This window comes from Denticeps clupeoides, chromosome 2, assembly GCF_900700375.1.
Source record: "Denticeps clupeoides chromosome 2, fDenClu1.1, whole genome shotgun sequence".
Taxonomy (NCBI): domain Eukaryota; kingdom Metazoa; phylum Chordata; class Actinopteri; order Clupeiformes; family Denticipitidae; genus Denticeps; species Denticeps clupeoides.
Window position 1 is genome coordinate 15,026,141 of NC_041708.1, and position 24,882 is coordinate 15,051,022.

The 24,882-nt window shown below is 40.2% G+C and overlaps 1 protein-coding gene across 4 annotated transcripts in view; it reads right to left on the minus strand.

Moving 5' to 3' along the window:
• Window positions 1-3,640: 3,640 nt before the first annotated feature.
• The window catches only part of LOC114774023 (tyrosine-protein phosphatase non-receptor type 13-like), a 65,725-nt gene continuing 44,483 nt past the window's right edge, over window positions 3,641-24,882 (minus strand). For 2 of the 4 annotated variants that reach the window (XM_028966047.1, XM_028966049.1), the window contains exons 28-35: window positions 21,481-21,579; window positions 19,910-20,319; window positions 12,756-12,975; window positions 10,891-11,061; window positions 10,377-10,551; window positions 10,096-10,306; window positions 9,974-10,011; window positions 3,641-6,178 (exon numbers count right to left, since the gene is read on the minus strand). In XM_028966047.1, the coding sequence (XP_028821880.1) occupies window positions 6,108-6,178; window positions 9,974-10,011; window positions 10,096-10,306; window positions 10,377-10,551; window positions 10,891-11,061; window positions 12,756-12,975; window positions 19,910-20,319; window positions 21,481-21,579 (1,395 nt within the window). In that variant the 3' untranslated portion in view covers window positions 3,641-6,107. Of the gene's footprint in view, window positions 8,415-9,973; window positions 10,012-10,095; window positions 10,307-10,376; window positions 10,552-10,890; window positions 11,062-12,755; window positions 12,976-19,909; window positions 20,320-21,480; window positions 21,580-24,882 lie in introns of all 4 variants that reach the window. The other 2 variants (XM_028966050.1, XM_028966051.1) reach the window with 2 other exon arrangements.

Sequence of the window (24,882 nt, forward strand, 5' to 3'; positions counted from 1 at the left end):
CTCAACAGGCTTTGACAGGCCCTACAGTTGACACCCACCACACTTGACCCTTTTGCAAACAAGCAAAAACTACACTTAAAAAAAGTCTAGCAGAAAGAAAGGAAGAAATCTTGGGAAGGAGTAATACAGCGAGGGACCCAGTTCCAGGGTAGAGTGAGCCTGCAAATGGTGTCAGTGCAAGGTCGGTGATGATTTGTCCAAGGAAGAAAAAAGAAAAGGGCAGAGTAGGTCTTAGTCCTTTGGCATGGTCTAACATGCATGTACATTATAATGCTATGGGTCCATTTGAAGATCCCTGAAGCTTTAATCCTTATGGTGGTGATGGCTGTGGTACATTTCGTGCTGAGTCATATCACCAGCAGCTCATTGCCAGTGACTAGGATCCCTCTGGTGGTCTCTTCATTAAACTCTGGAGGTGGTCTTGGCACTTGATTCAGTGCCTCAGAGAGAACAAACAGAAACAGCGGCAGATGGTGGCATTGTAGAACTGGTACAGAAATATGTGGTGAAAGTGGTACACAGTGCTGGATTTTGCTATGGGCAATATGGGCGGTTGCCCAGGGCAGCATCGTGGTGGGGGCAGCATCACAGGCATTGGCAATTTTTTGGGTTGTGGTTATAGTTCAGAGAAACTTACTAATGAGCGAACTTTAATAATGTTTTAAATCTGTATATGATGATTTATCTCTGTCCCCACTTAACATCCTGAACTATTAGAAATGTTATCAAGTGTTACCTGTCTGGGCCAACACTGTTAAATCCTGATAAGACAGGAGCTCTTGTACTTGGACCTCATGCAGCCTCACTTAAGCTGTCTGACTAAATCATCATTCTGGACCGCCTTTCTATCTCACCAAGTGCAGAATTAAAGGATCTACAGTGGGTACAGAAATTATTCAGACCCCCTTAAATTTTACTCTTCACTATATTGCAGTCATTTTCTAAAATCATTTAAGTGAATTTCTTTCGTCATTAAATGTACACACAGCACCCCATATTAACAGGGAAAAACATTTATCATTTTTGCAGATTTATTATGAAAGAAAAACTGAAATATCACATGGTCCTTAGTATTCAAACCCTTTGCTCATTATTTAGTAAAAACACTCTTTTGATCTAATAAAGCCATGAGTCTATTAGGGAAATAAGCAACACGTTTTTCACACCTGTATTTGGGGATCCTCTGCTATTCCTTCCTGCAGATCCTCACCAGTTGTGGCTGGTTTGGATGGTAATGTTGGTGGACAGCCATTTTTAGGTCTTTCCAGAGATGCCCAATTGGGTTTAAGTCAGGGCTCTGGCTGCGCCATGAGTTGTTGTGAAGCCACTTCATTATTTTAGTTGTGTTAGACAGGTAATGAGCAGTGCCTGGTTTTCTCCACTCATACTGCTTAGATTTAAGGCCAGAATGGTCTGTGTGTGTCTCATCAGACCAGAGAATATCTATTCTCACCATCTTTGAGTCCTTCTGTTTTTTTTTTTTTGTTTTGTTTTTTTTTTTTAAAGCGACGCTTCTGTCGGGCTGCCGTAAAGCCCTGACTGGTGGAGGGCTGCATTGATTGTTGACTTTCTACAACTTTCTCCCATCTCCTGACTGTTTACCGGACGGCCAGCTCTAGGAAGGGTTCTGATCATCCCAAACATCTTGCATTTAAGGATTATGGAGGCCACTGTGCTCTGAGGAACTTTAAGTGCATCAGATTTTTTTTGTAACCATGGCCAGATCAGTACCTTGCCACAACTCTGTCTCTTAGCTTTTTAGCCAGTTCCTTTGTCCTCAATATTCTCATTTGCTTTTACATGCATTTTGAGCTGTTCGGTCTTATATGTGGCTTTCCTAATCAAGTCCAATCAGTATAATCAAACACAGCTGCACTCGAAGGTGTGGAACCATCTCAAGGATGGTCAGAAGAAGTGGACAGCACCTGAGTTAAATATATGAGTGTCACAGCAAAGGGTCTGAATACCTATGAGCATATGATATTACTTTGTAAAAAATATGCAAAAGTGTCAACAATTCTTTTTTTTTTTTTACAATATGGGGTGCTGTGTGTTTATTAATAGGGAAAAATGAACTTTTTATCATTTGATCATTTGATTATTTTAGCAAATAGCTGCAATATAATAGAGTGAAACATTTAAGGGGGTCTGAATACTTTCTGAACCCACTGTAGGTGTCCTTATTGAGGCAGGTCTCCCACTCGATTCACATGTAGATAATATCATTAAGATAGCAATCATGCTTCGGGACTTGGGCACACATGCAGACGGAACAGGACTTGGATGAATAGCAGTACAGATGAGCGTGGAGTGGCAGCATTTGGATTGCAGAAGGGACAGTAGATGAAGGAGAATTGGGCTGTGAGTGGGAGCACACTGGAGAACGAGGAGGGGCATAGTTCAGCACCTTGGCGGGAGCCCAGGAACACGGTAATGAAGTGGAGACTTGGGTTACCATGGTGTAGTTGTAGATGAAGGCTGAAGGCTTGAGAATTGTCAGAGAGCAGTCGGATGGTCGGGGAAAGAGCGGTTGTTCGGTAGCGTCAGTATCCATACCTTTATTACATCAAGGTTAGATTACTAAATAGTGTCTGGAGGTTCTAGTAGGTGCAGGAGTAATCACCAGCTAGTTTGAGAATGCCGAAGAGTACCAGAAAATACTACCACATGAACCCGACCCTACAATCACTGCACTGGCAGTGCATAAAATTTAGGATGGACTACAAAATTCTCTTCCTTCCTACTTTATCCTATAAAGCACCTCCAGAGTCCAATGATAAGCCCATTGAGACATTTTGGGCTATACAAAAATAAATTGTTGTTCTAATGTGTTTTCTAGATTTTTTTTTGCCATGATGCTCCACTGAACTGATAACAATTAGCAGTTTTCAAAGTCATCATAATTTTGGTACTTAAGAAGTTAAATAAAAGGCAGCTTGCACTGAAATCTAATAAGCAATCTACACATACACATGTTCTCTCTGTCTCATTCTATTGTTTGTGAGCTTCTGTCAAGTGCACGATTACACCCTACTGTCTCTTGTGCATGCTCTTATTTGCTTGCACTAGTTTCCAGGATATTTTTTTCAATTTACGGGCATCAGGGAGCTCCTGGAACATATGGGAGACTTGGGATGTCTGCAATACACCACACTTGCTCTAATGTCTGGGACCATTTCATCCTATATAAGGCAAAGAAAACATTTATTCACAACAATGAAATGGTGATAAAGAAAGTTAAGATGTTCTTTACAGAGCCAGCAATGTCCAAATAGGAAGATCCTCTCAGATGGTATAAATGATGAATAAACTGTGGTTGAAATATTTTGCCCAGTTTTCTTGGCAAAATTGTATTAAAATATGATTTTAAGTGAAGTATCTTTCTTGCCTTAATATTTGCTACATGTAAAGGTTGGTAGAATAATAATAGATAATGCCCTGTTGAAAACTGATGAAATTCTACAGCCAATATCAAATACAATATCAATCTCCCAAGCTTTAAACAATGCATTAAAAGGAGCAAAAGATGAATGTTAGTTTAATGTTTTCATTCATTTGTTCTTATTCATTTTTAATTGCAACCACATATTCCTGATGGTGAAAAACACATAGATTATGAACATTTTGTAATGTAAGATGGTGAGTGCAAATGATTAATTTTATTGTCCTGCAGACAGGTCTGATAACAACAAAACAGACAAATTCAGACTTGTATCAGGAAATTAGACATTAGATATCAGAAAGAGACACAGAAAAGTACTAACTAAAAACAGACAAACATAGAAGTCATGACAGTTACAAGACATTGCAACAGATGTGAAACAGCAGGTATGGGGCAGGTGAACACTGGATAGGGTTACGTGGGCACATGACAATTATTTATAAACTTTAACTGCAGAGGTTTTTTAATAGACACATTGTATAGGTTCACCATACTTCATTTTGATTATATGATGCAAACTGAATCAGTGGCAAGCAGTCCGTGAAAAGTTCTTTTCAAACATTTTACAACCCCATCAGCAGACAGGACATACCCATAATGCTTGTGGCATGAATCTCTACAGCAGAAGTGATATACAGTCATGTGTAAGGTGACACACCCAGTTAAATCACCCAGTCAGCTGTTTTAACAGAAGAAACATAAGCAAGATAAGTTCTCCACCAAAAAAGGTAAACTGAAAAGAACACTATAACAAACATAAATGAGGTTTAGACCAAACAACTGACCTGCCCAAACGACACATAAGGGGGATTTTTAAGTTGGTTGATCAGACCACCAGGAAAGAAAATAAAGTGTTTACAAGACATTAAAACAAAAAACAAGGCAGTTTCAAAACAATAAAAAGAAAGTGAATACTGTAAAACAAAAAGATTAACAATCGAGGACAAGCTCAAATCATTCAGCAAATAAAACTTAGATCTGCCAAATGCCATAAATGTAAATGTAATGTAAAATTTCTTTCCCCCAACATAAGGGGTTTAGTGGCAGCTCCTGAAGGACTCTTATTTGCTGTGTGGTGTAGATGTGAAATTGTGTGGCTGAAGAGGAATTTCTCTTAAATTGTCTCTTTAAAACTAATAATTTAATACAAAGTATTTAGACAAATATTCACATATAGTTGTGCCACAAATAAACAAGAGGACAGATATTTGTACCCTTGTGTTGTGAAATACACATTTGTAATGATTCTAATTTAATGTTACTGTTATATATTATAATAATAATTTCATACAGTATATACATCCAGATATATTTCATGAGTACTTGAGCTTTGTACAGTATGCTTAGCTCTGCAAAACCCATTTTACAGAGCAGACTACATGTAACTGCCAGTAATTTATGTATTACTATGAAGGATTTATGTGTGCCTGTTATGTTTGATTTATGTTATTTGTATTTTTGTTACCAAATTTATTTGGTTGATTTGCTGTACATATTAATGAACTTTGTTCCTGACTCTGTTGTATTAAGCATGCTGTTTCCTTTGGACATGAAGAGAAAAGAAAAAGGAAGAAAAGGACCTTTTAAGTTCAATATATGTAAAGCGGGTGTTCTAATCATTTTGTTGATTACTATATGTGAACAGTTCAACTGTGGATATGAGCGAAGAGGAGGTTGTGTGAAAGAATAAATCCATCTTTACACTTCTCTCACAAAATTAGGTCTGTGAACACTATAATCTATATCATCTAAGCCAAAGACAATCCCCATATTCTACCGGGGGACCACTGAGAGTGTTCTCTGCTGCTACATCACTGTCTAGTACGGGAACTGGACTGTCGCTGAACAGAAGGCCCTGTAGCTAATAGTGAAGACCTCAGAGTGCATCATCATGGTTCCACTTCCACCCAACTCTCAGTTCTACGAGAAACACTGTATCTGTCAAGCTCGCAACATTGTGAAGGACTCACCACCCCTTACATGCTCTGTTCTCTTTCCTACCATCTGGCAGATGGCTGTGCAGCACCAGAACTGTAACTGCCAGACACTGCAAGAGCTTCTTCTCACAAGCAGTCAGAGCTCTCAATGCACTGCCATCACCAAAACATTTTAAACCCAACAATCAATACACTTCCAGCCTCATGCACCTCCTAACATTCTGCCCACTTTGCAATCTTTCTTTTACGATTGCACAATGGATTAAGGTCTGTGTGAAACAGTATTTCAATACACGGTATACTGTGTATACTGTTGTACTGACAATAAATCTCTATTGAATCTTGAATAAAGATGGAATCAAACAAGATTCAAATCACATTTTTGGTGTGTGCATTTAAATTATTTTCAAATGGAGCCACATGGCAGCCACACTCGCTAACACAATGTACCTGTATTGGGGTGAGAGAGAAAAATATTTACTGTCAGTCTACAGGGTTTTGATATGTTTAAATTTTTAATATGCATTATAGCAACCATCTGCAAATACATGGCAACAAAGCAATTTGAAAATACTTTTAATTACAGTACAGTTTAAGTAAGGTTTATATTATTTTTAAATAATTCAGCTTTGTTTGTTGTTTGTTTCTTCTTGATCTGAGCAGGCTGGTTCAGACATTTTTTGTATTTTCTGAAGGCACAGCACTTCTTTGAATCATCCTGCTGATCATCACACTGAGGTGGACCCTTCTTTCTTGCTGCTTGTAGAACCAAACCTCTCTGTCTCCTGAATGCATGCACCTGGCAACAACAGTTGACATTACCTATCCCAGTGATTTCACTGTCAGCTGCTAAAACAAAACCGGGCTGTTGTCTTGAGAAATCAATTGAATTGTTGTGCTCCAGGTGCAAAGTAAGGCTAAGTGCAAGTTCGCTATCAGAATGATAAAGTGTCTTGGTTATGGTTGAGATGTTGTGCTGTGCTGGACTGTAACAAGTTGAAGTGTTCTAGAATGCAGAAGCAGGGTGTGAGATCAGAAGGTGAGAGCTGTCAAACATCCCAATGGGTTCCTACTTTTTAAAATTTTGTTAGGGTGACCAGATGTCCTCTGCCCCAGAGTCTGAGTCTGACCGTATTTTTAGAATTGTCTGCCACGCTGCAGGACGCACTCAATGACATCGATTGCGGGCCTGCGCAGATTACATCAATGATAGGAGGAGGTATCAATGATCTTAGTTAGCATGCTTGGTAATGAAATGCCCAAAAAATTAGCATCACACTCTTCCCGAAACAGAAACCATGGGATGACAGACCAATCTGCCCTGCAGTGAATGCCCGGACCACTGCTTATAATGCTGGTCGGCAAGAAATACAGAAAGGAGTGGGAGTCTGTACCTGAATTTAAAGGATAGCTGAAGCCAGTACCTGGGGATGACTGCCAAGCATACCGTGCATACTGCAAATCAGATATGCTTGCAAAAATATACAGCAAAGCATATAAATAAATCAAAACCATATAACCCTGCAAAGCAGTCTACATTACCACAGCTAGTTAGGAAAGTGGATAACTGCAAAAGTGCAGAAGCTAATATGGCAATGGCCATTGTGGAACATTGTTCACTGCTAGCATGTGACCATTTAGGTATCGCTTGCAAAGCTGCTGTGAGAGAAATTGGAAAGCAAAGTGTTTAATGTGAAAGAAGAGTGTGTCTTAAATGTTTCTCATCCAGAGCCAGGGAAACAGATTCGTCAATCTTTGGGTCTGACAGTCTTATCTCTGAAGGAATGTGTGAGATTGTGTTCTGTACTGGCACCAACAGACACAAAGATAAACATCAGTGCTTCACTGACTATATACACATCACTGTGTTCAGACCTTTGGAGATTCTTATAGCGAGTCTTCACATGTGCACATGTAAATAAAGCCTGACTAAATTCATTTACCTGTTTCTCATTGTGGCTCCTCAGACGCTCGGTGATGGAAATAATTTCCACGACACTGCCTCTTCAGATTCTGTTGCAGCAATAAACTTCCATATGCATCGCACCAAAAGCTTTTGAACAATCTGGTTAACCTCTTATTATCAGTTTGCAGCAGAGATTGATGTTCTAAAGGATGCCATTTATGGTCATCTTAGTCCAGCACCATATCTTGGTCACCTTTTTGAAAGTACACTGTCCCAGCTCAGTCTTGCCATAGAGGATGAAAAGGTAATTTGAAGACGATGCATCAATTATGTCATTGCTCTAAGCAAGGAACTGCAAGCAAGGCTCCCAGACAATCTCGAAATCTTACATGGCTCTATTCAGTGTTAAGGAAACACTGAAGCACAATAAAAGCAACACTGAAATTATAAATGTAGCTGAGCTACTGGGGTACAAGCCCCAGACAATTGACAAAATAGTTTCCCAATGGAGAAACATACATTTGATGAGTTGGGAATCAACTGTTTTGGAGTGAAGTATATAACTACACAGATGCTTCTTGGTCAATACCATTTGAAGAACAGCACTGGCTGCCCTTTCACTGCCACACTCAAATGTAGAGGTTGAACAGCTGTTCATCCAAATGAGCGTGGTGAAGTCAAATTTAAGAAACATTTACATTTACAGCATTAATCAGACGCCCTTATCCAGAGCGACTTACAATCAGTAGTTACAGGGACAGTCCCCCTGGGTTAAGGGTTATTTAGGGTTAAGGGACACAATGGTAATAAGTGGGATTTGAACCTGGGTCTTCTGATCCGTAGGCGAGTGTGTTACCCCTAGGCTACTACTACAGCCTTATTCCACCCAGACTGTTACTAGAAACAGAAACAGACTGTCACTGCACACTCTTAATTCCATACTCCTTGTTCGGTATGCACTGAAGCTGTCTGGTTAAACTTTTACCAGCATAAGCTACCCTATGACATACTACAACAGTTTGGCACCACTGCAGCATACAGTTTTAAAGCTACACCATCCTCTTCTGCTGATACCAGCTCAGTGACAAAGCAGCTGGACAGTGAAGACGAAGATGATATCCTTTCTAATCTGTGAATCATCGAAATGGAAATCAAAGAATGTTAAAAAGAGTAAGTACACTGTGATTGTTTAAAAGGATGTAACTGTTTGTTGTCAGTGTTATATTTAAAAAATATATATATTATCAAACAGAGTTTATATTACTTTTACAAATAGTCAACTATATTTTTATACAAAAATATAGTTATGGCTAAACAGACATATTTCAAATAATGTTTTTGCTGAGATGGCCAGTCAATTTGAGAAAACATGAATTATTTTGTATACTTAATATATTTTGTATGACGTCATCACGCAAAGTAATGTGTAAATAAGAACCTATTTATTGTGCATCTGGATGTAATGTTTTAATATAATACAATACATGGTGCGTGACACTTGTCAGATACTACGTGATGACGTCACTGATATGCAAATTGATATGTGACCACTATCTTCAACGAGTTCCTTGCACACGTGGGGACCATGAGAGACTAAACAAGCTCATCATCTCCTCATCCATACCAAGTAACATTGACCCCCTGCAGTTCACCTATTGTCCCAACAGGTCAACAGAGGATGCCATCTCCCATGTCCTGCACTCCACTCTCTGGCCCAACCAGTTATTTAGTTTATGGGCCAATCACCATTATCCAGAGCAATTTAAGTGTCTTTCTCAGGGACACAATGGTAGTGAGTGGGATTTGAACCTGGGCCTTCTGGTTCATAGGCGAGTGTGTTGCCCATTAGGCTACTACCACTAGGATGTGAACCCACAACCTTCTGATTACGGGTCCGCTTCCTTACCCACTAAGCCAACACTTTCCCTAAATGTGTCCTCTGCATTTCACCCATCACCCTTAGTGAGCAGTTTTGTTTTTGAATGTCAGAAATGTATATTTGTGAATGTGGAGATGTTATATTGGTTTCACTGGTAAAAATAAATAATTGAAATGGGTATATATTTGTTTTTTGTTAAGTTGCCTAATAATTATGCACAGTAATAGTCACCTGCACACACAGATATCCCCCTAAAATAGCTAAAAATAAAAACAAACTAAAAACTACTTCCAAAAACATTCAGCTTTGATATTAATGAATTTTTGGGTTCATTGAGAACATGGTTGTTCAATAATAAAATTATTCCTCAAAAATACAACTTGCCTAATAATTCTGCACTCCCTGTATTTATATTTGTTTGATGATCTGAAACATTTAATTTTATAACTTGGAAAAAAGTGAAACATTTGTGAGGGGACAAACCCTTTTTTCACACCACTGTGGATGTATAATCAGTATCTATTGCTAGGCTGAATAAGCAATAATCATGATCATGTTAACTGGCTGCTGCTGAGAGCATAACTGCTACAAACCGAACTCACTACACAGACTTCTGAGCACCTATAACTCACATTCACAAACAACTCACTTTATTATGTCCTCTTTTTATAGATTTATTATGGTATGTGGTATGTCAGACTATTAATTTACTACCCTATACAAGGGACAGATTCAATCTGCACTTCTGAGATCCAAAAGAAGTTAATACATTTTATACTGGCAAATAGTCAATGTACGTGAATACATACCATTCCATTTTGCCTTGGGTGTCACAGGCTGGTCTTCTCTGAAACAACAAAAAAGGCAAAATTGTCCAAAGCTATAATGCATATTCCAGCGCACCCTCATCCATGCACTGCATCAGCTGTACCTCAGAGCCTTCAGCTTCACTTTGTGCGTTGTGTTCTCACAGCTCTTTACGGCATCTTCCAGGGACATTCCCATGGTGCACTTGCCGCAGATGTATAGGATCTTGTCATTTGGTTGAATACTGCCCTCTTCGCTTGCGGGGGAATTAGGCACCACCTCCACCACATAGATGCCCTGCCACTTGCTGCCGATGCCCCCAGTCAGTTTGATCCCTATGGTGACAGATACACAGTTCTGTATCACAAAATCTTCCCAATTCCAACAACCCAGCATTCCCCTCACCAAGCTGTCCACTGGGTGTTTTGTGCAGAATGATGTCGGGCAGGCATTCTGGAGGGGGAGGAGCAATGAGGTTCTGTACAGCACGTCCGAGAACCATATTGAGGTGTTTTGAGGACGAACGCAGGATGCTCATAGCCACGTCATCTGACACCAAGGTCACATTGCATCCATTCACCTGCAGACAGACCAGTGTTCATGTGTTTACACGTGCAATGTATTATATGTCTTTTACTTTTTTTAAGTATGCAGGTGAAATCCTGTTTGTGTTTTATTATTTTGATGACCCCCTCGTGCTTTATGTCCCAGCCGGTCACAGCATAAGCAGGGTTGGGCTAATACATATATTGATTGCACGTATATCTGGGGTGGGGTTATAAAAACTGGTTCACTTCTCACTTTTCTTCATTCACCTTTTGTTATTTCTGCTTTTAAGAAATTACAGTTTGGACATTGTGGTAACATTCCAATATTTATATATTATTCTGTGTGTGTCCATGTGTTTGTATGTACATACCATGATTAATCTATCACCTGCTCTCAACCTTCCATCGGCCTTGGCTGGGTTGTCCACAATGTCCTGGACATAGTAGCAGCCGTCTATCCTGCTGCGAGTGATGGTGAAGCCAAAACTGCCACTCCAAGACTTGGTGAGTCTAACATTCAGTTCAAATTCCTTCAGCACATCCTAAAGGCACACAAAATGCATGCAGTATACTATATAATATATTACATATATCTGCAACTCATATTAGCCTGTATTGTCAGTCAGAATAGAGAACTGAGTTAAGGAGACAAAGCATATATTTACAGTGCATCTAGAAAGTATTCACAGTTTTCATATTTGTTACAGCCTTATTCCAAAATTCTATATAAGGTTTCAAAAATTAAAAACTGAGAAAATCACATGTACATAAGTATAAGGGTGGTAGTAGCCTGGTGGGTAACACACTCGCCTATGAACCAGAAGACCCAGGTTCAAATCCCGCTTACTACCATTGTGTCCCTGAGCAAGACACTTAACCCTAAGTTGCTCAAGGGAGACTGTCCCTGTAACTACTGGTTGTAAGTCGCTCTGGATAAGGGCGTCTGATAAATTCCGTAAATGTATTCAAAGCCTTTACTCAATGCACCTTTGGTGCAGTACAGCCTCTTTTTGAATATGATGCCACAAGCTTGGCACACCTATCCTTGGCTAGTTTTGCCCTTTCCTCTTTGCAGCATTCTCAATCTCCATCAGGTTGGATGGGAAGCATCTCTGAACAGCCATTTTAAACTCTCTGTGGAGATGTTCAATTCTGAATCTGACTGGGCCACTCAATGACATTCACAGAGTTGTCCTGAAGCCACTCCTTTGATATCTTGGCTTGGTTGTTATCCTGCTGAAAGGTGAACCATCCCCACAGTATGATGTTGCCACCACCATGCTTCACTGTAGGGATGGTATTGGCCTTTTTTTGTAAAGTGATTGTCATTGTGATACACTGCTACACAGCACATGAAATGTGTCCTCTGCTTTTAGCCAATCACCCTTAGTTTAATCTTTGAGAATTTTATTTCTCTTGATCTTAGTCCTTCAGATGCCTTTTGGCAAACCCCAGGCATTTTGGCAAATCATGGCCAATCCATTTTTTTCCAAGAAAGATGCAGAAACATCTCAAAGATGATCATGTACATTCTCAGTTTATTTTTATAATTTGCCAAAACCTCAATTTAATTTTTTTAATTATATGGGTGTTGCATGTAGAATTCTGAAATGCAGATGCATTGTGAATTTTAAGTTACGTAAAAAATATTTTAATGTAAATCAAAGGGTGTGTAAAAAAGCATAAACTGTATGAAAAGTTACATCTGAACACGATGGAGTGCAGAGTCCAGACTGGTTGAAGTTAATTCAGAAACTAAAAAAACATTTGCTGAATTTTTTGCTGAATTTTTCAATGATTTGCATGCATGTTCAATGAAGTGACGATTCTAAATTCTGCAACTCTAGAATGAGAGTAATAAAATTGCATGACAAATTTTTCATATCTACACTCTATTCCTCGTTTTAATATTTTACGTTGCCTACTAGTATATGGCTGAATTACTCCCAAAATTACTTCTACTTTGTTATAATACTTACTGTTCAACATTCAGTAGTCAATTCGCCAATTGAGTTATTGTACAGGTGGCATCCTAACATGGTTGTACTGAGCTCCTCAGAACAAGCCATTCTTTCACATAAACTGTCTATTATAAACTATACATAACATAAACGTGTTACCTAAATTTAAGTTTGAAATCCACTTTTTAAAAATGTTCAGAGGAACAAATAATTAATTATACACTGTAACCACTATGCATCGTACTCAATGTTAGCTGTAACCATTGATTTCTCACCTTCCTTGGGTCCTCATCCTCTTCATCCTCCACTTCCTGAGGTGGCTGCAGCCAGCCTTCAGTCGGAGTGTGAGGAAGGAGTGTGGGTGAGGAGGGATGGGCAGGGGGCTGAACAGGGCTTGAGACTGAGGCAACGGCAAGGTAATCTTCAGTGGCCAGGAAAGCCAGGCCATTCGATACCATGCAGTAGGTGGAGCTGTTTGCATCATGTTTTGTGTCACTGCACACAGATTAGAGTGTCATCAACATACATAATTCAAACTGGCAATCTTTTGATTACGGGTCCTTTCCTTACCCGCTAGGCCACCACTGCCTCTGGGATTTCCAAAAGACAACATACAACTTAAACAAGAGAGTTTCCCTATAAACAGCGAGAGGTCTGGATATCGATCCCCAAAAAAATTAATAACATCAATTATAACTGTTGTATATGCACAAAAAAACGACCTAAAAGATCCATACGCCTCTTCCTACACATATGTTGCAATCTATAGAAACAAACTGGACTGCAGAATTTGTGCATATTTATGTGTTGCTACCCCCAACAGTTGTCAGGAAAACATGAAAAAAAGGAAAAAAGCAAAAAAGGCCATGTCTTGCATTTGTGGCTGCCACGCTAAGACCATGAAATGCACAGAAACAACGAACCCCTCTGCACAAAATGACATATTGGTTGCTTCGTTGGGGACCAGGGGACGCCCACAATTTGTGACAAAACTATTAAAAATGTGAAAAAATTTGGTTTCTTAGAATTTACGATGACAGGGTTCACCGCACACACACAACTTTCATATAAATGGCTTTTCGTTCCTCACGGTTTGACATATGGCTTGGCTCGGTCGGATTTACGGTCTGCACGCAATTCCCCAAAAAGTGTTTTCGGAACGAATTTATTATCCTAGTCCAAAATTTGACTTCTTTGGACGTCCAGATGGTTTAACATACAAAGAAGTTTTTGATGTTGTCTCGTAGATCTTGCCAAGTGATTAATGCCAAGCTATTAGTGCTTAAACAGGGTCATTTGCCCATTAGAATGCATTGAATGCTAATTTTAGCATTGGTAGCATTTGTAAAATGGGGCCCCTTTTCAGTGGTACTGCTACTGTGTCATTGCCAGCAAAGGGGGCCCTACAAGAGGTACTGATACAGCAGCAGCCACAGCACTGTAATTCAATGGAATCTTAAACCAGCAGCTTCATTAGGATGCCAATCAGCCACATTATTAAGACCCCCGGTCCCTTGGCCGCTTTAGTAGGGACGACCTGTCCTTCGGCCACTTTTTAAGGACGCCCAGTCCTTCAGTCACTTTATTAGGGACGCCCTGTCTTTCGGCCACTTCATTAGGGACGCCCTGTCCTTTGGCCACTTTATTAGGGATGCCTGGTCCTTCGGCCACTAACATGCTACGCCTTGAGCTAACATGCTAAGTTTTCGACATTCTCCAAATGTCACCAAATTTAACATGACTCATCTTGGCCACGCTCCTGTTAGCATATTTAATGTTAGTATGCTAGCATTAGCATGCTAACATGCTAATTTTTAAACAAGCTCCAAACATCACCAAATTTACCGTGATGCATCTGGGCCACGCCCTGTTAGGCTTTTTGATGTTAGCATGCTAGTATTAGAATGCTAACATGCTAATTTTTAAACAAGCTCCAAACGTCACCAAATTTAACGTGACGCATCTTGGTCACGCCTTGTTAGCAGTTCACAGCTGAGACCAGCTCAAGAGGTTATGCCCGCGCTCCTACGAAAAACGCCTGGACCTCTGGAATTTTGGTCTCTAATTATTATTATTATTGCAGGTTTAGGGCATTTTTGAGACATTTCCAATGCCCAGGTTTGCACAGTCATTAGGAATTAGGGCCACAAGGGCCTCCAGAAATAATGGGTCCTGGGAGTCACCAGGTGTCACGCTTATGGACTTACGGGGGAAGGAAGCGCAGAGGTCTGACATGCTGGGAACGGGGTTTTATTAACAAATAAACAATAAATACAAATAAACAGCTGCGCGGTGGCCGAAAACAATTTAACTACAATAAAGAACGTAAACTTGCCCGCAGGCGTGTGCCGATTGCCAGAACTCAAAAACATAAAGACATTCACTCAGGGAAGTCAAGTTCAGAATGAGTTCACGAAAATGCCGGAGACTTCGAAGGGGCGGAAGTCTCTGGCATTTAAGCGCTGTCAGGATTGGCCACCGGTGTTGAGCTCAGCTGCAGTCAATCCTGACACCAGGGGCTTGACTGTGCCCTCTGAAGCGTGCCCTATGTGCAGCGTATGTGCAGTTGCACATACTTTCATGTATCAACATCAAATTTAATGGCCATGTACATCTTCTTAGGATGAACATTTTCCCCAATAACACCCATTAAATCCATACAACAAGAAGTGAGATAAAATTGATTGTTTAACGTACCCATCCAAGGCAAATGAAACAAGGATCCAAGACGGCTTGTTGGAATTGCTATAAAATTGGCAATTATAAAGACAAGATGCAAAAGTTTTTGATAACTCGAACAGTCTTGAAATGGCAAGGTAACAAAATTACATATAATTTGACTGTGAATAAAAAATATTTTTGTGCAGTAACCATGTACTGTCACTTCAATGCATCTCATCGGACTCCTAAATCTAGGTAAGTCTTTTGCCTTACCTGGGTTTTATGCTTTGCTTCATTTGTCACTCTCAGGTATATGTATAAAATAATTCTAATGCCAAAGAAGTCAACATGCCTCAGAGATTACCGGTCCATAGCACTCACACCCATCATTACAAAGTGCTTTGAGAAGCTGATTCTGAAGCACATGAAGACCCAACTTCCACAGAATCTGGACCCACTTCAGTTCGCCTGCTGACGAACCACTCCACAACCCTCTCCCACCTCAACAAAAAAACACTTAAGCCAGAATGCTATTTATTGACTTCAGCTCGGCATTGAATACTGTCATCCCTCAGAAGCTGCCGAGGAAGTTTTACATTCTGTGAATAAGCTCTCCACTCTGCAGCTGGCAGCTGGATCTTCCTAACAGACAGGCCCCAGTCTGTGTATTAAGGAAATAACACCTCCAAGATCCTCAGACTGAGCACAGGTTCCCCACAGAGATGCGTGCTCAGCCTACTGCTGTTCACTCTGCTGACACACAACTGTGCTGCACAGTACAGTTTGAACCACATCATCAAATTTGCAAATGACACAACAGTAGTGATAATCACCAACAATGATGAGTCTGCTTACAGAGAGGAGATAAAACATCTGGTGGATTGGTGCTGGAGCAACAACCTGACTCTCAATGTCACCAAGGACTAAGAGATGGTTGTCAACTTCAGAAAGAAACCGACTGTCCCCACCTCACTGAACATCGTTGTATCTGCTGTTGTGATCGTCAGCAGCATAGACAACCTCTCCTGGAGCTTCAACACACAATCCAAGAAGGCCCAGCAACTTCTGCATGTTTTCTCTACCGGTATGCTATTCTGACACAGTATGCTGATCTGGCGGCGCAAGGAGTACTGGACAGTCAGCTGCAAGGTGGAGAGAAGAAACCTAGGTCCCTGGGTTCTGACTCTGGGCCACCCCGGAATCCCACCCCACTTTTCAAACCCCCAGAGTGCAGAGAAAAATCACTGTAATGATCGCTCCTATGCATGCTGAAATGCAGATGTCGATGTTTAGATGCATCAGTTGGCCAGTTGTTATATCATCCACCACCGCATTATGAAAGTTTCCAGCTGTATCAGCTCCGGTCTTTCCCATAGTGGTGGAGAGGTTGTAATGGAGGAAACTTATTGTACTGACAGAACTGCTTTTTATAAATAATGAGTTTAGATCATGCATATCTGTAATTGATTGTTAATTGTTTGATTAATTGTAATCTACAATGCATTCAGAAAGTATTCACAGTGCATCACTATTCCCACATTTTCTTATGTTACTGCCATATTTCAAAATAAATTCAATTCAATTTTTGACAGAATTCTACACACAACACCCCATAATCACAACATGAAAAAAGTATTCTTGATGTTTTAGCAAATTTATAAAAAACAAAAAACTGAGAAATCACTGAATATACATATGTATACATGGATTTTGCTCAGTACTTTGTCGATGCTCCTTTGGCAGCTATTACAGCCTCAGGTCTTTTTGAATATGTTGCCACAAGCTCGGCACACCTATCCTTGGCCATTTTCTACCATTCGTCTTTGCAGCACCTCTCAAGCTCCATCAGGCTTGATGGGAAGCGTCTGTGAACAGCCATTTTAAGATCTCTTCAGAGATTAAAGTTTGGGCTCTGGCTGGGCCACTCAAGGACATTAACAGAGTTATCCTGAAGCCACTCATTTGATATCTTGGCTGTGTGCTTACGGTCATTGAAAGATGAAGTGTCGCCCCAGTTTAAGATCTTATTCTTTTTCTCTGCCACTTTTTCTCACTGCAACTAATCCCACAGTTTTACGTACATTCAGGAAGTTTATATTTTGTAGATATGTCCTTATAAGCAATATGACATTCCACTTTCTCATTATAATTTTTTGAATATTATATTTTTCCCATTGACATAACATGGGGCCATTTTTGAATGGCTGTTATTTTGTCTGTTCATTTGAATTGAATTAAACATGCAAGCAGTATGGAGCAATATCCAATTTGTGCTCTTGCCATGTGTTAATCACTACTGCTAAATGCTAATCGGTCATATATTGTTATATTCAGCAATTTATTACATTTCTTGGAATTATTTCAATTGCCCTTGATGGATCAATATACTCACCACCCAGTTTAACATATTGTAGCGCCAGGAGTCAGAAGGAGTAGACAGCTCATCCAAATGGAATAAATGCAATCTGGGAACCACGCATAATTCCTCGACGTTACATAGACCCCCTTCAAAGGTCAACCGTCCCAGTGACCCATTATACCATCTGCAACCATCTTATCAGTCTCCCAACAGTAATAACATCATCCTTTTTTTTCTTAACTGAAACAATGAACCCTTCTCCATTGTCCAAACTGTAATAATTCCAAAAAGTGTTAATTCAGTCCGCCTCCTGCCGGCTGTGTTTCTACCCCGTTTCCGTCTCCAGTGTCGCTGCTGCCGGAGGGGCTGGCGTGCTTGGTACGGAGTTGATAACCAGTTCTCTGGCCCGGTCGGGCGTCAACCGATTGCAATATACGACAACAGTGCGTTGTCCAGGTCCGGTTCGCACCCGGTACACCACCTCGGATAATTTCTTCAAGATTGTATATGTCCCCTGCCATTGCCCACACAATTTGGGGCAGAGCTCCTCTTTGCATTTGGGCTTGTACATCCAAACTCATGTCCCCTCCTCCAGGGGCATTCCCTGGCACCGGATGTCATTGGCACGTTTCTGCCGACCGCTGGCGGCCTGTTGATGACTCCGAGTTAGGTGATGAACTGCTTCCATTCGTCGCCGTAGCTCCTGCACATACTCTGGGACTGATGCCGCCTCAATTTCTGGCTCAGATTCCGAAGACCGAGATGGACATGTCATTTATCTTGATACGATGCTTCTCTCTGGCAAGACGCAGGATATTTGCACAGTCCTGGTAGTAGTGGAAGCGGCCCACGAAGACGGGAGGTGGATTCCCCTTGCCTGGGCACTGGAAGAAGAGATCTGTGTGCCCTGTCCAGCAGTGGCGCTTCTTTCATCTCAAAAGTTTGCTGAAGTAGTGTCGAAACGAAAGTTGTGGAGCAGATCTGAGCCTCAGGAACTCCTATTATCCTGATGTTGTTCCTCCTGGATCTGGCCTCCGCATTTTCGCACTTATTTTGCAACATTTCAGTCAGTGATATAAGGCGACCTACTTCTTTCTGCAGACGTGTATTATCGTCAGTGCATGACGAGAGGCTTTCTTCCATATTGCTCACTTTAATGTCCAGACAACTCGGTAGTAATAGTCTCCCTGTATTCCTTCAGCTTGGACCTGACCGCTCGTATGTCCGATTTAATAGAGGCTAACTCACTCTCCTCATGCCCAAACTTTGGTTTTTAAGGCATCGACCAAATCCACTCGCAGCACGGACAGAAGTTCAGCTTTAAAAGACTTGTGTTAGTCCCTAATGTGGCTGCGTCCGTTCCCGCCGTAGGTCTCGTAGTCGGAAGGGTAGTTTGTCTTCCTCTGGATGATTTACGAGCCGGATTATATATGTGCAGATTCCTTTCAGACCAAAGCACAACCGACAGTTCACCTATGAAATATGCCTAAAATGGTACTATTCAAAACATGCTCAGCGGAGCTCCATAGCATAGCTTAGTGAGCAGTGGGCCATGACAGGTGCCTGGGGAGCAGTGTGTGGGGACAGTGCTTTGCTCAGTGGCACCACAGTGGCACCTTGATGGATCAGGATTCGAACCGACAACATTCTGATTATGGGGCTGCTTCCAAAACCGCTTAGCCACCACTGATTGATAGTCTTAATTCAGAAGACACCTTTTGTTGTGTGCACTGTGGTGGGGCTATACATGGCTTTTGACTATTTTTTGCATTTAACCCATCTCAGTTAGTGAGTGATTATTACATGAAACATGCTATGTTTCTTTAAATTCAGCATTCAAGTTCAAAGTTCACTTTGACATTGGAGACCCCTTTACTATTATCATTTACCATTAAACATTATTTGCACTTACATTTACCTCCACTTATTTTTTATTTTAATCCATGAATCTATTTTATTGTCAGTGCAGGAACATTTACCCACTTTTTAATATTTTACATGAAAGGTAATAGACTTTTACCTTTATTACACTCGCAATGAGGCTGTGCAGTGAGACTGTGCAGTTACAAGCAATAAAGCAGTTGGGACTGATTGTTGTGTTGTTCTGTATTTTTGCACATCAAAAAACACATTTCAGCCAACTTGAATTTCATAACATGAAGTTCACGTTTATCTAGTTTATAATAAATTTGCAACATATGGGGTGTTGTGTGTAGAAAAAATGCATTTAATGCATTTGGGAATAACATAACAAAATGTTGAAAAAGAGATGCACTGTGAATACTTTATGGATGCACTGTACGGGTCAAATTTGCACATGACCTGAGCACAGTTTCTGTGGGAGACAGAATTCTGTCTGGGTTCTGAGGCAATCAAATCATTTATTCCCCTATAAATGTTTGTTGTTACCTGGTTAATGTCGGACTGGCACAATTGTTGTCTGTGTTGCTTTCTCCTGGCTCTTGTGGTACAACTGATTGTGGAGCTCTGGTGACTTCAGTCAACTCTGTCCCCTCAACATGCTCATGACCTCCAGCTTCACTGCTGGACTCAGGCGATGATGGGGATGAAGGGCCAGCAGATGGATCACTGTCACTGCCAGCTTGAAACTCTGGAGGTCGCACTCTGGCCAGATTCATCATCTCATCCTTCTCTTGACTATCTAGTTTTGCAGTGTTCTCCAACTTTGCTATGTTTTCCAGCATCTTCCGTTTCTTCTCCTCCACTTTTAGCAGAAGCAGCTGGCTGAAGTCATGGGAGATGTTGGTCATCCTGAGATCTAGTGATCTGGACCTCATTTCTCGGGCATTTGAGGGACTCTGGTACATAAAGATTAGAGAGAGAATCCATTTGGAGTGAGACTAATGTATACTTTTGTTGGCTGTGGGCTCATTTGTGCATGTCTAGAAGCACAGTATTGTTTAAATGCAGTAAGTTTAAATGCAATTAAAATAAATTGCCTACACACTATTTTTGTTTCTTGCTCCTGTTTCTTCTTTTTGCATGTTGAACCTCTTCTTACAACCTTGTTAGAATCACCAGCACAAAATGCAAATACTTGTGATCTTTCCCTAGTCTCAATATTTAGTTTCAGGGTTTTATTTTATATATTAGCTTAAAATGATGCTCAAGAAATATAAAAAATATATTATATATTATAAAATTACAAGGACGTTTATAACTTACTAGACGCTTATAAAAAATTCTGTTATTTCTAAACAAAATTAATCTATTAATTCTAAATTACAGCTTGGTCACTTTAGTTTGAAATATTTGAATGAGACTACAATAACAATTTCTAAACTTTTCCCATCTTTGACCTATAACCTTTAATTACAGCCTGTAGTCTTCTTGGGTAGGAGTTTATTAATGTGGCACATGATGACTTGGCTGTATCGCCGACTCTTCTTTGCAAAAGCATTCCAATGCAACCACAAAGCATAATGCTTTAACTTGAACCAGTTCCTGTAGCTCTGTCAGTGTTGCTGTAGATCTCTTGACACCCTAACCATTTTTTATATTGTGTTTTCATCAAGTTTAGGGGGAATGTCCAGTTTTTGGCAACTTCACTGTTCCATATTTTCCCTAATTTATGATTACTCCTGTCACTGTGTTCCATGGTATATCCAACTGTGTGTGGCTTTGCATTACATTTTTGAGTCATGGCTTTTGCTGTTGCAGACAACTGAGTAAAAATAAAGCTGAAATTTATTTAGAGTTAATCAGAGTCTCTTTAATTGATAACAGGTTAGATAAGATTAGATTGAAGGCTGAATTTAGGTTGAGGGTCTTATGCAATCACACTCTGATTAGGAATTGGTATCCTTTAATTCTATTTCCAGTGATGGTCAATCTGCAATTGGCCCCAAATCTCTGTTTGCAACATCCATAAGGATCCCTTTTTGTAATAATATGTGTATATATGTCCTCTAGTTTCTAAATGTTGTTCACATGCAGTGTTTGTGGATGTATGTTCTCACCAGAGAGCTTGTGTCCAGATCTGGGAGCATGCCTTGTGCTGGTCGACAGATGGAAAGTTGGACCTCCACCGGAGATCCTCTAAGGAGATGGAGAACTTTCTGAATGACCAAAAAAGGAGTAGTTTAGAGAATTACGTGAGGGATTTAGAGTGCTCAAAATTTTGTAGGCTAAAACTACCTCTGTGGTATTGCATTTATAATGTATAAGTATAATGTATCACCAATATAGCTGTCTGCCTAAAATACTACATAGTATTTGATGTTTAGTACAGCTATCAAGCACACTTCAATATATGAATTAACATTATTATTACCGATCAATTTAATAAAGACAATATAATAAGAGTGACAACAAGATTGGATTTCAGGCCTCATGTTATAACATGCTATTGTATTATAACAGTGTTATAATACACTGCTATTTTAAATATTTAATATTCAAGACCACATAATAATGTGAGGAAGTTGAGGAAGTTAAATTAAATCGATATAATCAACTTATAATCACTGCTGTAATCAACCTCCTCCATCTTGATTTCAGAGTTGCTTTAATGCTTTATTTCAATTGGTTGTGCAACAATGCATCACATCACACATTGATCACAGTGTGTGAAGAAGGTCGCACCGCTTTCTCAAAATCGTGTTAACCAGAACTACATGTTGCACTGAGGAACAAAGCTTTCACTGGATGCTGTTCAGTCTGAAACTGCCTAATGAAGTCCAGCATATAAGTAAACTGACTCAAGGCATTGAGTGGGACCTGGGCGTGGTTCAGGTTCATTTAGTGGTTACATGGTCGAGCCCTTGATTAGTCCACACCTCCCACATGCTTTCCATAATTGCCCTGTGATCCCACGTCCCTACAATTTAGCCGCTGTCTATTCTTGTCTGTGTTATTTCTCTTTACCAATTATTTTGTTTTTCTTACAATTTGCAATATCTGACACCTTAATGAGGAAAAACAAGTTGCATCAGTAAAATGGTTAGATGTGATCTTCAAATGTATTTGTTGCTTGATTGTCACATCAATAATCTCTTGTACAGTTGAGGCCAAAATTATTAGCCCCCCTTATGAAATTAGACACGACTTCTCCATGCAGATTTCTCGATGAAAATGATCATTAACATGTTATTTTAGAAACAAAGTCTATAACTATCCAACCTTACGTTTATATCGATAATTTTTGAAAAAGTCGTAGCCCAGCAGCTGAGCACGTACCTAGACAGCAACAATATTCATGAAGTATATCAATCGGAATTTAGACCTCATCATGGTTAAAGTGGTTAATGACCTGCTGTTGACCCTGATCAGGACGACATCTTGCTGCTTGTCCTGCTTGATCTGAATGCAGCATTTGACACTATTGATCATGTTATTCTCCTTGACAGGTTACAGAATGTTTTTGAGATTAAGGGAATAGCCCTTGTATGGTTCAGATCATATCTGACCGTTCGGTATCAGTTTTTGGACATTATTGGTGATTCATTCTTCACATAGTAAAGTAGAGTTTGGTGTTCCACAAGGTTCTGTCCTAGGTCTGTTGCTATTTTTCCTATACATGTTACCTATAGGTGACATCGTTCGCAAACACGGTATTATCTTTCATTGCTATGCTGACGACACACACTGTTGTGTCTATCAGCAATGTCAAACGAGAGGCAGCCGCTGAACTGAATAGAGAATTGTCTGAAGGATATTAGACAGTGGATGCTCACCAACTTTCTTCTGGAAAACCCTGATAAGACAGAAGCTCTCGTACTTGGGTCTCAAGCAGCCAGACATGAGCTGGCTGACTACATCATAACTCTGGATACCCTTTCTTTCTCACCAAGTACTGAAGTAAAAAATCTAGGTGTCCTCATTGATGCAGGCCTCTCATTAGATTTGCATGTAGATAATACCACTAGGATAGCATTTTTTCACCTTAGAAATATTGCAAAAATAAGAAATATAATCTAAATGCACAATGTAGAAAAGTTGGTCCATTCCATTATTAAATCAAGATTTGATTACTACAATGCATTACTGTCTGTATACTCTAGTAGGTGCATGAGTAAACTTCAGCTAGTTCAGAATGCTGCAGTTCTAACTAGAACTAGGAAATTTGACCACATCACTCCAGTCTTATAATCACTAAACTGGCTACACATCAAATTGACTACAAAATCCTACTTTTGACCTATAAAGCTCTAAATGGTCTCACCCCACAGTACTGTTTGTGTTTTTTTGTTTAGTTATTTACGACCTGCCATGCCCCCTGCGATCAATGGGTGCAGGGTCACTACTGGTACCCAAAGTACAGAAGGTCATATCTGGGAGAAGATCCTTCTCATATAGAGCTCCGCAGTTGTGGAACAGATTGTCGTTCAGTGTTCGGGACTCAGACACCGTCTCAGTGTTTAAATCTAAACTGTTAAAGTCCCAGACACAGTGTCAATTATTAAAATGAAGTGATTGTCACTTGTGATACACAGCAGCACCGCACACGGTGCACACAGTGAAATTTGTCCTCTGCATTTAACCCATCACCCTGAGTGAGCAGTGGGCAGCCATGACATTTATAGCATTTATCAGACGCCCTTATCCAGAGCGACTTACAATCAGTAGTATAGGGACAGTCTCCCTGGAGCAATTTAGGATTAAGTGTCTTGCTCAGGGACACAATGGTAGTAAGCGGGATTCGAACCCGGGTCTTCTGGTTCATAGGCGAGTGTTTTACCCACTAGGCTACTACCACCCTAGTGGTAGACAGGCACCTGGGGAGCAGTGTGTGGGGGACGGTGCATTGCTCAGTGGTTTCTCTCTCCTAGAGTTTTTTTTGTGTGTGGAGTTTTTCCTTGTGTGCAGAAGGGTCAAGTGTGGGGGGATATAACAGCCAGTGATTTTGGGCTATATAAGAAATAAATGTTGTTGAACATGCTGCATTCGAGTGATGTGATGCCCATGACAAGTAAGTAAATGCTTTTGTGAACATTATTTATTTGTAAGTGTACATTGTGTACCTCACCACAAATTGTGTACCTCACCACAAATTAGCCACCTGTTAGCATGTGGCCACTGAAATGCTTACCATGTACTTGCTAGCCACATGTTTTCACATTGAAAATACAATCTTGTTTTTCAGTGTAACTTTTAATGTACAACTTCTGTGGCCATAGACAGTTGGCATAATGCCTCAGAATAGGATTTACAGCTATCTGAAGTTTGCTGAAAAGTCTGAAACTAGCCAAGGAATGTCTGCTTTGTACAACAAGAGTAATTGTATTGGTGGAAAACTATCCAGCATTGCGAAAAGGTAATTATTGGCCCAGTGTACAAATGGGTTAATAGTGTTAAGAAACACGTTTTTCTTCCTCCATTTGTGGTGCCCCCTGGATGGCACCAATATTGCCTTAGCCACG